This window comes from Hemiscyllium ocellatum, chromosome 26 (genome assembly GCF_020745735.1).
Source record: "Hemiscyllium ocellatum isolate sHemOce1 chromosome 26, sHemOce1.pat.X.cur, whole genome shotgun sequence".
NCBI lineage: Eukaryota > Metazoa > Chordata > Chondrichthyes > Orectolobiformes > Hemiscylliidae > Hemiscyllium > Hemiscyllium ocellatum.
In genome coordinates this window covers 39,356,685-39,370,890 of record NC_083426.1, presented here as the reverse complement: position 1 = coordinate 39,370,890, position 14,206 = coordinate 39,356,685, and the positions used below count along the sequence as shown (strand labels likewise).

Here is a 14,206-nt window from a genome sequence, read left to right as displayed (position 1 = left end):
GACAAATTTCAAATTTTTATTTAGGTCAGACAAGAGGTTGAAACATCAAAAGAAAACCCGAATTCTGATTCATAAAACTCAGTGGAAAGGTTAGAGAGGGTTAAACTGAGGCAGGATGATGATTGAGTGGCTAACAAGCACTTTCCAAGGAGATGGGGCTGGCATTCTAAATATTATGAGGGCACATGCCTCATTACCTTTTCAAGCTTGAACTCCAATATTGATAATTCAATTTCTCCAAATCTTGCAACATGGGACTGACTACCAACAGATGTAGGTTGCCCTCCAGGATTCTCTCCATATTTCACGTGACTTCTTCTCATGCACTCCTCTGAAGAGCCTTGGATGGGTTTAATGTTAAAAAGGTGGTGTGTGTGTGTATAAGGTTTGTGCTGCATGTTTACTTGTTGTACTTCTACAACATGCCTCAAATAAATGCAAAATAGCTTGTGATTTTTAAAGAGCTTTTGAACAAACTTATATTGTTCATACTGAATTTCAATAACTCCAAAACTGAAGGTCTAAGTCATTACAATACACAAAATTATTCACCAAAAGGATTTTATTTGTATTCTGTGCCATACATCACTCTCAAAAACAGTGATCTTCCAAATTTACTAAAAGAATATTCAGGACAAATCCAAAAGTGTATCATTCAATTATACTTCAACTAATGATTGAAGCAGCTGATTGGTTTGTTTTGCACAGAAATGGATAGATCTTGATGCAGTGTTGCTAAGAGCCATTTGGGGTACTATTTTCTTCTTAGCTGAGCAATTTCCAATGTGGCACTGTCTCTCCAACAAAACAAAGTTTCCAGATCCCTGAAAATCAAACTCAGTTGAGAGTTGCATGTATTTTAAATAAGCAAACGTTACAGCTACTCTAAAAGTTAGATCAAAACAAAACCTGCAGCAATGCAGGCTTTGACAGTGGACATCTTGAAGGACTTCTCAACAAAGAAAAACTAAATTACTTAAGGCACAGATACTTCAGGTAAAGTTATAACTGATCACTGGGAAACATTGACTAGATAAAAGCAGATAGACAAGGCTATTTATCATTTGGACAGGCACACTAAAATGAGGACAATGTATTCTGTGAAGCCTTAATAGAAAGATTCGAATCAGACTATTACTGCTATTGAACTATATCCAGCTAGCTTTGCAATAACTGAAGATCCTATTACCAGTGTTTGATATTTGCATTCTTATTTAACTTGGTGAGCTTGCAACTTATCATAAGTCCAAAAATGTGTCTGAACATTCGGCTTCAAATTAGAACCCTCCTGAAATGCTTGTGTGATTCTTTCTAAAATATCATCCTGAGTGTTCCGACCAGCCTGATTTTACTTTTTTAAAAAAAAGTACCAGAGGAAATTTTCAGTCCTTTAAATCTTGGGACAACACAGCAGTGAGCATGCTCATTATTACACCATCCAGTCCCATGATTTTTAATTCAGAAAAATTACTAAAAAGGTAAAGATTAATTTGTTGCATATCCTGAATGCTGCATCACTTGGTCACCATTGGGTGCATCAGAGAATCACTAACTTACATGCATTTTCAGTGCCAGTACAACACATGAAGTGCAAATAAAAAAAATAAAGGTGGTAGAATTCAAAAGTACAACAAATCCACCTGCATGTGACCACAGTCCCTCTTGATTGCTTTATATATTTTTATAAGTTTCATGGAGCAAACTGACATCTTTAAACGGTTTCCATTAGTGAGAGAAGTGAATCCATATATTTAGTTCCAGGTGCACTGAACATGAATTTTAAGCTTTCTAAACAGATTAAGTGACTGTACAGCACTGTATACATTGTACATGTTTGTACAAATTCAAACACATACATGATATAGAGAATGACAGTATTAAATGCAACATGCATACAAACCAGTTTATGTCTCTTAATACCAGTAGTAAGGCAAACACCACTGTTTTGAGTGCAAATATTTCCACTTAGTTTGCAAATCACATCCCCAAAGCTAAATATAGGAACCTCAACACTTAATAAACAAAACGCATTCCTTGCGAATATCCGAGCTTGTCCAAGTTGGGGTTGCATGCAAATTGAATCATGGGAGGTGGACCACACATGAGGATCAAGACATCATCACCAGGTGGTGGCAGGTGTTCCTTCATCATTTCGGCATTCAAAAAGCCTTCACTGTAATCCCAGCCTAGAACAAAAATTATTTGCATTAAACAACAGATCTTTTTGCATAGTTATTACATAGCTTTTATTGATGTCAGGTCAATGCTAAGAATACCCATTTAAAGCTGGCATTTGGTGGATTACATTTACCTTGTCAGGATATTATTAGAGAAAATGTAAGGTCAAGTGGATTTAGACATTAAATCTCAAGGCAATTAGGGATCGGCAAATAAATGCTGGGCTGCTCTGATGTGTATATCCCATGAATGGGAAATGAAAAAAAAAATCAGGCTCCCAGAGAGATGTTAAATAAAAACTATACGAGGAAAAACGATCATTGAAATTTTGAAACTGGCCCAATTTAATTGTTGTTGCACTGGCTAACACTTCTGATCAGTGTGGAAGGAAATCTGTAATTAGATGTTTTGAAAAAGGATCACTGGCATCAAACTGTTAACACTATCTCCACAAATGCGGCCAGACTTGGGAGTTTCTGCAGGGATTCCTGTTTTTGTTTGTAGTTAATCCTTCCAAAATGATGATTTGAGCAAATACTTATCCTTCAGAATAATCTCCATTATAACCTGAATTGTTAATGTATTAACTCAGCCGCTCAAAGGCCATTCAGCCCACAGTCTGAAGGCGTTCTATTCCATTTATTCAATTTTCTTAATATTTTTGCTTTGAATTGCTGTGAATAACTTTGCAGGGTATCCCATATTCTAATGAGTCACTCTGCACAAACATTTATTGTAATCAACCTCCGCTTTTAATACTAATCCTCATTTCCCACACATCAGTTCTTCTGTAAATCACAATGCTGTTTAGATCCATGTTTTCAAATTAGTTAGCCTCAGTCAGAGCACTTCAGCTAGTCTCACTGTTCCTTGGGTTTGGGAGAAAAAAAGTGACATGCTGGAAAGTATACATTTGGTGTAGCAAAGGGAAATTAACCCTAAGTCTACACTGAATCAAGGAACTACCCATTTAGCTTGCTCTTTCTCTTTTTTTAAGGAATCTATTTTAACTATTCTTCACCCTTCTCCGTCCCTACTATAAACTAAAAACATGTATTTTGTACTTTCAATCACCAGTGTTGGGCACTGAACCACCACAGGGAAATGCTTTTGGCAAATTGGAGACAAAAATCTTCAGAAATGTCTGTCAAAGACAATCTCAGAAAGGTTCATATGATTGGCTCCCAAATGTATACATTTACATACCTGTAAAGAACAATGAACTAAACAATATTACAGCTCCAATTCTATTTATGGTGAAATTAAGAATACAGAATTGAACATGAATTAAAAAGCCCTCCATTAATCAATATTAAAAAGAATTGAATGCAAAATTGCTTTATTTACTCTAAAATAAAGTTTACAATCTACCTTCTGGAGCCTTATCTACCGTATACCACAACCTAAAGCGGTCAGAATACTGAGCTTGAATTTCCTCCAGGTCATCACGAAGCAGAATGTCCTTTTCAGTCTAAGGCAAAAGAAAAATTGACAAAACATTTTGGTGAATCCACAATCCATACAATTTTCTGCTGCTTTGAATAAGAACATGTGACCGGACTGTCAGTCCCCACAGCTGGAGTTAATCCAATACAAAAAAGCAGCAAAGCAGGTAGAGGATGAAATGTGATCATCCTGGCTACATTCCCATCCCCACAATTTAAGGCTTGCTTTATCATTGAGCTTCCAAGAGCTCACCCAGAAACCTTCCTTAGGGTCACCGGATCAGAAATGTTAACTCAGATTTGTCTCCACAGATGCTGCCAGACCTGCTGAGCTTTTCCAGCAACTTCTGTTTCTGATTTTACAGCATCCGTAGTTCTTTAAGTTTTTTTTTAGGAAGAGCAGTACTTTACAGGAACTGGCCCTTCAGCCCATCAAGCCTGTGCCCAACACACAGAACCATTTGCCTCTAATTCCTGCCTATTCATGCATCTGTCATGATACATTTAAATACTGTTATTATTATCCCCTTTGGCAGCGTATTCCAGGCATGTACCACCCTCTTTTAAACAAAAGCATTTGCCTCTCATCTCCTTTAGATTTTTCCTTTAACCTACGTCTCCTAGTGGTCGATGTATCCAGCCTGGAAAATATAACAATCATGATTTTTAAAACTTGTATCAGGTCATCCTATATCCTTCAACTGAGTTTATCCAATCTCTCCTCATAGCTAATACCCTCCATTTCTACACCCTCTACATCCTTCTGGTAGCATGGCAACCAGAGCTGTATGCAAAATTCCAAATGTGGCCTAACTAAGGTTCTATGCAACTGCAACATGACTTGTCAATTTTTACATTCTATGCTCTGACCAATGAAGGTAAGCATACTTTTTGACCACCATATCCACTTGTTGCCACTCTCCAGGAAGTCAACTTGCACATCCAGATCCCTCTACGTTAATGCTTCCAAGGGTTCTGTTATTTACTATATACTTTCCTTCTGCATTTGATCTTCCTTACATCATGCATCACCTTATATTTGGCTGGATTAAACTCCATTTGCTGTTTCCTCTGGCAATCCTGCTCCCTAATCTTTTTGTGTTGTCTGCAAACTTACTCAGACTATTTACCTTCCCCTCCCAAATATATATATATGCAAATAAATAGAGTCCCAGATTGGTTGTAGATCTCCAGTCGAAAAACACCCTTTCACCGCTACTGTCTTTTATAAGTAGCCCATTCTGTAACAATCTTACCAGCTCACCATGGGTCCTGTGTGACTTCACCTTTTGTATCAGCCTGCCATGAGGAACCTTGTTAAAGGCCTTGCTAAAGTCCATGCAGACAACTTGCCCCAAATCATCTTTGCCACTTAAAAAACCTCAATCAAGTTTGAGAGATATAGCCATGCTGCCGAACAGCTAATAATTCCATATTTTTCCAAAATGTAAATAAATCCTGTCCATAAGAATTTTTTCCAATCACTTCACTACCACTACAAGCTGGTGAGCCTTGGGTCAATTTCTTTCTTAAGCAAAGGAACAACATTAGGTGAGGTCACAGGATTGGAGAATTGCCAAAGTGAATACAAAGATTTCATACAAGGTCCCAGCAAACTCCTCCCTCACCTTCCTCAGTATTTGGGGATAGATCCCATCAGCCTCATGCAAACTGGTTTACCTTAACGCTTTTTAAAAACGCCTAACACCACCTCCTTTATCATATTTACATGCCCTAGAATATCAACACCTCTCTCTAGATTCACCATCCCACTAGGTCCTTGTATTTTTAAAATAAATTCATTAAGGACCTCACCTACTTCCCCTGGCTCCACACAAATTTCCTGTGTTTTGAGTGCCCTTTCCCTTGATACGTTCTTGCTCCTTGTGTATAAAATGCCCAGGATTTCCCTTAAACCATTTGCCAAGGATATTTCATGGCCTCTTCTAGTCCTGACTCCATGCTTAGTTACTTCCTATTTGTATTTGAGGACTCAGTTTTCATTTTCCAAATGCTATGTTTACCGCTTTCCTTTTTGACTAAGGTCACAATTTCTCCTTTCATCGAAGGTTCCCAAATCTTCCCTTATCCTTCATTTTCACAGGAAACTGTTTGTACTGAACTAAAGTTCAACAGGCTTCACAAAACATTGCCACATGAAAGGATGTGGATTTACCCTCAAATTGCTGTCCTCAATCTACATTCCCCAGTTTATGCCTAATATTGTTTTGGTTAGTCTTCATCCAATTTACTACTTAGTACAATTCAGTAGAAAGTGACTACGCTGTAAGGGCTAGATTTTCTTTTATTGCGGCTAGTCTAAACAAAGGAGAAATATTCCACTTGATGCATGGAAATATGGCCATTTTGTTCCACTAAAACTAGGTCCACCAGAATCGTAAGTACCAATGATTGCAAAATTTTCCAACTGTTCATAGGCAGTACATCATACTACCTTTAAGACAGTGTAATTCAAATTTTATAAAAGACTTTGTATGAAGATCAGCTATGTCTCTCACCCGAGTCAGAAAGCTAGGAATTCAACCCTTATTCCAGGCTGGCTTGATAGCTGTATTGAAGGTGCCATGAAACTGAGACAAAATCCTGCCTGCCCACCTGCTCTCTTGGATGCTTGTAAAATACCTAAAACGCATGTGCAAGTGTTGACTGAACTCAAAAGATCCTGAGGGGTCTGGACAGAGCAGATGATGAAAGGATATTTCCTTTTATGGGATAACCGTGGATTAAGGGAGATCACTGTTTAAAAGTAAGAGTTGCCCATTTAAAACAAAGATAAGGAAATCCTCTACTCAGTTGACTTTTTGGTGGAAGCAGAGTCTTTGAATATTAAGGCAGAAGTAGATAAGTTTTTGAAAAAGGGGGGTGAAAGAGCCGTGTTGGATCAAATTGCATCTATTTCAACACAAGACAGCTGACAGGTAAGGCTGATGAACTCAGGGCATGGATAGGTATGAGACTGGGATTATTATAGCCATTACAGAAACATGGCTAAAGGAGGGACAGGACTGGCAGCTTCAAGTGCCAGGGTACAGGTGCTTTACGTGGACAGAGGTTGTGGAGAGAAGAGAGACAAGTTGCTTTTGTGTTTAAAAGCGGAGTATCTCAGCAGTAATCAGATGAAATAATTAAAAGGATCACTCAGTGAGGCTTCGTGGGTGGAGCTAAATGAGAAAGGGATGGTGAAGTTCTTGGGGTTGGACTATAAGCCCCCAAACAAACAGCCAACAGAAATGTGGAGACTGGGCAGACTTGCAGGAACAATAGGGTTGTCATAGTAGGGAATTTTAATTTTCCTAACAGACTGGAACTTCCATAGTGTTAAGGGCTTAGATAGGATGGAATTTGTTAAGTGCCTTCAGAAAAGTTTCCTTAAGCAGCCTATAGAGGGAAGGGGCAAAACTCCACCTACATGTGGGAAATAAGATAGGACAGGTGACTGAGGCAATAGTAGGGGAGCAATTTGGAACCACTGACCATTTTTCTATTCATTTTAAATGAGTTATGGAGAGGGACAAAACTGGTCCACAGTTTCAGGTTCTAAATTAGGGCAAGGCAAATTCTGATGCAATTAGACAGGAGCTTGCAGGAGTTGATTGGAGTAGTTTGTTTGCAGGCAATGGGACCTCCAGCAAGTAGGACGCCTTTACAAGTGCGATAGCTAAAATTCAGGTCTGTACATTCCTGTTGGGATGAAGGGCAAGGTTGGCAGGAATAGGGAACCCCATATGACAAACCATATTGAGGCTAGAAAAAACTAAAAGGAGGCATGGCTCAACTACAGGCAGCTGGGATCAAGGGAATCCCTGGGAGGTATATAGGGAATACAGGAGTTTACTGAAGGAGGAAATCAGGAGGGCAAAAAGGGAGCACGAGATAGCCTTGGCTGAGAAGATTAGGGTAAATCCAAAGAGGTCCTCTAAGTATATTAAAGGAAAAAGAACTAGAGAGTATAGGACCCCTCAAGCTGACATATCTAAAACCGCAGGAGATGAGGGAGGTACACAATGAATATTTCTTTGTGTTTACCATGGAAGAAGACAAGACGACTTGTGGAAGTTAATGCTCATTATTTTGGGAACAGTCCATATCACAGTAGAGGTGGTGTAGGATGTATTAATGTACACAAAAATGGATACATCTCCTGGTCCAAACCAGATACATCCAAGTGAGATTTTTTGAAGACTCGTAGCTCAGGTTGAGATTCTGGTCTTCACAAAGTTGGAAGGTTTGTTTTCAGATGTTTTGTCACCATACTTCAATAACATCTTCAGTGACCCCTTGGCATCATAGTAGCCCACAAACCCACCAACACACTAAAACAGCAGCTAACTCTCTATACAGAGAGCAAGCAAAACTAATGTTATTTACAAAATACCTTGCAACAACTGTAACAAACTGGCAGAAAACTAGCCACTAGGATACATGAACATCAACTAGCCACAAAACGACATGACCCACTCTACTGGTATTCTTACACATGAATGAGGAAGGACACCACTTTGACTAGGACAACACATCCATTCTAGGACAAGCCAAACAGACACGCACAAGAATTCCTAGAAGCATGGCATTCCAACCAGAACTCTCAACAAACACCGACTTGGATCCCATTTACCACCCCGAGGAAAAAAACAGGAAATGACATCACCAACCCTAGGAAACTCAAATAGAAAGCAGGCTACACCACCAGTGCTTCGTTCAGAGGCTCACTGAAGATATTACCTAGTAAGGTTACAAAACGTCTGAAAATGAACCTTTCCGCTCAGTGAGCGAACCTACATCCAGATATAACCAAGGAAACTGGAAGAGGAAATTGTGGGGGTTCTGGCGTCATTAGATATGAATGAGGTCCAGGAAGATTGGAGGGTTGTGCCCTTATTCAAGAAGGACTGCAAAGAAAAACCTGGGAACTGTAGACCAATAAGCCTAATATCCGAGGTAGTTAGGTTACTTGAGAAGATTGAAATGAGATATATATGCATTTGAAAAGACAGGGTTTGATTAGGAGTTAGTGAGTTTTAAGATTTGTAGTTCAGGTTGAGGTTCTGGATGTAGGTTTTGCTTACTGAGCTAGAAGGTTCATTTTCAGATGTTTTGTCACCATACTGGGTAACATCAGTAAGCCTCTGGATGAAGCACTGCTGGTGTAGCCTGCTTCCTATATATGAGTTTAGGATTCCTTGGGTTGGTGACACCAGTGCCTGTGGTGTAGTCAGCATGGCTTTATGTGTGGGAGATTAACAATTTTGTGTTCTTTAAAATGTCTAGGAAGGTTGATGAGGGCAGGGATGCAGATTAGTTCATATGGATTTTAGAAAGGCCTTGCATAAGGTTCCACAAGATTGCTCTGGAAGGTTAGATTTCATGTAATCTAGGGGGAGCTGGCAAATTGGATACACAATTGGCTTGATAGTAGGAAGCAGAGAATAGTAGTGGAAGGATGCTTGTTGGACTGGAGGCCTGAGTGTAGTGGAGTGCTTCAGGGGTCGGTGCTGGCTCCATTGCTGTTTGTGATCGATAATGATTTGGATGAGAACTTACAAGGCATGATTAGTACATTTGCAGATGACACTAAAATAGGCAGTGACATGAACAGTGAGGAAGGTTCAGAAATTCTAGCAGGAACCTTGATCAGCTGGGGAAGTGGACTGAGAAATGGAGTTAAATATAGATAAATTTGAGATCTTACATTTTGGAAACTCAAATCAAGGTAGGAGTTTTATGGTGAATGGTAGGGCCTTAGTGGAACAGAGGAACCTTGGATTTCAGTGCACGGTTCTCTGAAAGTGGAGTCACAGATAGGGCAGTGAAGGCGGCTTTGACACAATGGCCTTCATCAGTCAGGGTACGGAGTATAGAAATTGGGAAGTTACGTTGCAGTTGTACATGATGTTGGGTGAGGCCGTATCTACAGTGTATGTTCAGTTTTGGTCACCTTGCTATAGGAAGGATGTTATTAAGTTGGAAAGAGTGCAGAAGAAATTTATAAGGATGTTGTCAGGACTCAACGGTCTGAGTTTATAGGGGAAGGTTGGACAAGCTAGAACTTCTTTCTTTAGAGCTTAGGAGACGGAGTTGAGCTGGTGGAGGGAGAAATCTTATAACTGTATACAAAGATCATGAGGGGTGGGGATAGAGTGAATGCACTCAGGCTTTTTTCCCAGGGTTGAGGAATCGAGGACTTGAGAGTATCAGTTTAAGGTTAGAGGGGAGAGAATAAAAGGGATTGGAGGGGCAACTTTTCTTAAAAAAAAGAGGGGGTGGTATTTACATGGAATGAACTGCTAGCAGAGGTGGTTGAGGCAGGTAACATTAACATTTAAAAGGTATTTGGACAAATACATGGATAGGAAAGGATCAGAAGGATATGGGTCAAAATGCAGGGAAACAGTAGATAGACATCTTGATAGGTATGGACCAGTTTGGGCTAAAAGGCCTGTCTTTGTGCTGTAGGACTGTATGACTCTATCGCTCTATGAAAGGTGCGATGAAGGACGGCTGATTTTTATGTATTTAAAACTGAAAGTCTAAAAATGGTAAATGAGTTGGTTTCTTTGGAGAGGTTCAAGGAAAGATTAGGCTAGATAATCTTTCCAGAACAGTGACTTAATCCAGTACATGTCAGACAGCAGGGATGCCTGGAGTATGAAGGGAACCTTTTTTTAAAAACTGTCTTAAATTTAAAAAACAGGGAGTGTAAACATTGAAAGCTATTTGCTTGCTTTTAGTTCAGAACAAATCAAGGATTGATGTAGTTTAGAAAACCCATGAATAGGATGTTTTAGGCAGTTCTGAGACAACCTGACTGGGGTCAAAAGCAAATAAAGTTTCCTTTCTAGAAGAAAAATTACTGACCAGTTCAGGATGCATTATCAGTAGAGAAGCTTAATTTGTGAAAGCTGAATTCCAGAGTGTTTGGCTAGGAATCTGCAAGTTGTGAAAAGCGGAGGAAGTTTGTATTTATGAAAGATGACTTCAGTTCACAGGAGAGCGGCAGGAAGGATAAGTTATGAACTTAAGATTTGATCTGGAAAGGTAATTTCTTTAGTTTGAGCTGCTGTAAAGTGGTGTTGGGGAATATGGAGAAAAATAAAGTTTCAATGTTAAGATTTACAAATATTGTTCTAATCATGCTCTAAAACTAGGTAGATTTTTCTTTTCATCAAGCGTGTAATGAGCTTCTGTTCTTGAAAAAACTGAGAGACTATGTCAGGAGTATATATAAGGCAGAATACTGGGTCAATGAAAAGATTCTTGAGAGTATGGATGTGCAGAGGGTTCTTGGGAGTCCATGTATATAGATCACTGAAAGTTGCCACCCAGTTTGATATTGTATGCCTTAACAGCACCATGTTAGGTTTTATTGGTAGAGGGATCAAGTTCCAGAGCTGTGACGTCATGCTGCAACTGTACAAAACGCTAGTGCGGCCTCACTGGTCACCCCATTCCAGAAAGGATGTGGAGGCATTGGAAAAGGTGCAGAGGACATTTACCAGGATGTTGCCTGGTCTGGAGCAAAGGTCTTATGAGGAAAGGCTGAGGTACTTGGGTCTGTTCTCATTGGAGAGTAGGTGGTTAAGAGGGGTTTTAATAGAGACATACAAGATGGTCAGAGGATTAGATACTGTGGACAGTGAGAGTTCTTCTTACTAGGATGATGTCAGCTTGTACGAGTGGGCATAGCTGCAAATTGAGGGGTGATAGATTTAAGACAGATGTCACAGGCAGGTTCTTTACTCAGAGTGGTATGGGTGGGGAATGCCCTGCCTGCCAATGTAATTAACTCAGCCACATTAGGGGCATTTAAACAGTCCTTGGATAAGCATATGGATGATAATGGGATAATGTAGGGGGATGGGCTTAGATTAGTTCACAGGTCAGCACAGCATTGAGGGCCAAAGGGCCTGTTTTGCGCTGTGTTGCTCTATGTTTCACCATTTATAAAGATACAAAAATCAGGGCAGATTTCATTCTGGTATCAGAGTTCACTATTGTTCTATTGGCTGGGATCAAAAGTTATTGGAGGTAGTTGGGAAAGTGAAGTCAGTCATATTAGCCACAATTTTATTGAATGGCAGAGCACGCTTGATGGCCCAAGTGACCTACTCTGCTCCTATTTTTATGTTCAATATTTATCCTTCAACCAACACCAAAACATTGTGGTTCTGCTCGCCGAGCTGGAAGTTTTTGCTGCAAACGTTTCGTTCCCTGGCTAGGGAACATCATCAGTGCTGTTGGAGCCTCGTGTGAAGCGCTGCTTTGATGTTTCTTCCGGTATTTATATTGGTTTGTTCTTGCCGCTTCCGGGTGTCAGTTTCAGCTGCAGTGATTTGTATGTGGGGTCCAGGTCGATGTGTCGTGTTGATGGATGTTCTTGCCGTTTCCGGGTGTCAGTTTCAGCTGTAGTGGTTTGTATATGGTGTCCAGGTCAATGTCACATTGACCTGGACCCCACATACAAACCACTACAGCTGAAACTGACACCCGGAAGCGGCAAGAACAATCCAATATAAATACCGGAAGAAACATCAAAGCAGCGCTTCACACGAGGCTCCAACAGCACTGATGACGTTCCCTAGCCAGGGAACGAAACGTTTGCAGCAAAAACTTCCAGCTCGGCGAGCAGAACCACAACAACGGATACCCGAGCTACAAATCTTCAATCAGATTTTAAACCAAAACATTGTACTGCGCAAAAAATGACTGGCCCACTTCCCTACTCTGTACCAGGATATCCTGAAATGTTTTACTTATAGAAACTCTTTCATACGCTCCCATTACAGTGTCTTTAATTGATTAGTTTCATTTTAGATTGCCTCAGGACAATTAAAATGTCAGTCTACTCACTTGGTTTGCAAAAAGTAAATAGCACATAGTTGGGTCTTCATTATCCTTCATTATGGCACGAATTAACTGCAGCATTGGAGTAATACCTTCAGAATAAAAGCAGTAAGATTAGTAGAGCATCCAAATAAATTTGTAATTGACTATCCAAGTGATTTCTAACATTTTAAGTTTGCTTCTCTGTTCCTCCACAGGATGTGTTATTCCCTAACTTTCAATATTTAACTTTAATACTGTTTTCAACAAAATGCAGTACCTACCAGATCCACCTGCAATCAAACCAAGCTTTTTGGCATATTTGTTTTCTGGTGGCGATTTCTTGTCAGGCTGGATGGCAAGTTTCCCTAGGAGCAAAGAAAATTACTATGCAACTGTTCTTCACCACCTACCCGACCGGTAAGACTCACGATACAATTCCAATTCAGTCACCTTAAAATCGGTGTTAGGATACAAAGCAAACGATGCTGCACACATATACGTTCTAATGATCAACTTTGTGATAACAGTTATTACTCTGGAACAGTTCTTGCAAAAATACCTTTTAATTTACATCTACAGGAGACAAATGTTTGAGCATACTTGCAACTTGAGATATTAAGGAAAATTATGTTGAGCATTAATGCTTAATTAAGCCAAATAAGTCAACGTTTCAGTTTACTACTTTAATCTTACGTCATTTAGTTTTGATGGCTACGTTCAGTAACTATTTGTGCAAAAGGAACAGAACGTTTTAAATGCAGTTCTGATGAAATGTCACAAGCTGAAACTCTTTCTTTTTGCACAGGTTTTGCCAAACTTGCTGAATATTTTGGATCTGCTTCTCTTTTTGTTACAGATCTCAATTGTAGCGTTATGCTTTTGGAAATCTTTTAAATTGATCAGTGCTATGACATTACTGTTATAATCTGGGCAGCTGTGCATGTTTTGGATATGGCAGGAGTGTGTATTCAAGATTTGGTTTTCTAGCTTGTTGGATGAGAATATCAGGCACTAAGATGCAATTCTCCCTCCTCTGGTGATAAGGCCAACAGCAGTGGTAACCTTCACTGAGGTCCTGTGGTATTGCTAAATGATTCATGACCTTGTCTTTGAAGTTGAAGTCTTATTCCACTTGACCACAAATTTTGGGGCTAGTGGGTCACTGTACTGTCAGAAGACCAATATACCCACTCATCTGAACATCCCCACCCCAGGGAAAAGATACTTGCCATTCACCTTTTTTTCAAATTAGACATTATACTGAGGCTTTTGAGTATCTTAAGCTCATGAAAGACTTGCTTTCTTGACTTTGCTTGCATAACACTCATGTCAGCAGTGGTGTGAGAACACTGTATCCTAATAACTTTCTTCAGAAAGGGTGGCACAATGGTGAGCACTGCTGCCTCACAGCACCAGGGACCCTGGTTCAATTCCGACCTTGGGCGACTGTCTGTTGCAAATTCTCTGTCTGCGTGGGTTTCCTGTGGGTGCCCCGGTTTCCTCCCACAGTCCAAAGATGTGCACGTTAAGGATTGGATATGCTGAATTACCCATTGTGTTCAGCGATGTGTAGATTAGTGCATTAGCCATGGAAAATGCAGGGGTAGGGGTAGGGGGATGGGATGCCTTTCAGAGGGTCAGCGTGGACTTGTTGGGCTGAATGGCCTGTTTCCACATTGGTGAGGGTGCCGATGAGGTTTACCAGGATGCTGTCTGCATCAGAGGCATCCCTCCATTCC

At 40.1% G+C, this 14,206-nt stretch overlaps 1 protein-coding gene across 1 annotated transcript in view; it reads right to left on the bottom strand.

Moving 5' to 3' along the window:
* Window positions 1-544: 544 nt before the first annotated feature.
* Window positions 545-14,206, bottom strand: part of LOC132828422 (NADH-cytochrome b5 reductase 3-like) — a 34,003-nt gene continuing 20,341 nt past the window's right edge. The window contains exons 6-9 of the mRNA XM_060845524.1: window positions 12,749-12,832; window positions 12,492-12,577; window positions 3,550-3,649; window positions 545-2,186 (exon numbers count right to left, since the gene is read on the bottom strand). Of these exons, the coding sequence (XP_060701507.1) occupies window positions 2,014-2,186; window positions 3,550-3,649; window positions 12,492-12,577; window positions 12,749-12,832 (443 nt within the window). The 3' untranslated portion in view covers window positions 545-2,013. The remainder of the gene's footprint in view (window positions 2,187-3,549; window positions 3,650-12,491; window positions 12,578-12,748; window positions 12,833-14,206) is intronic.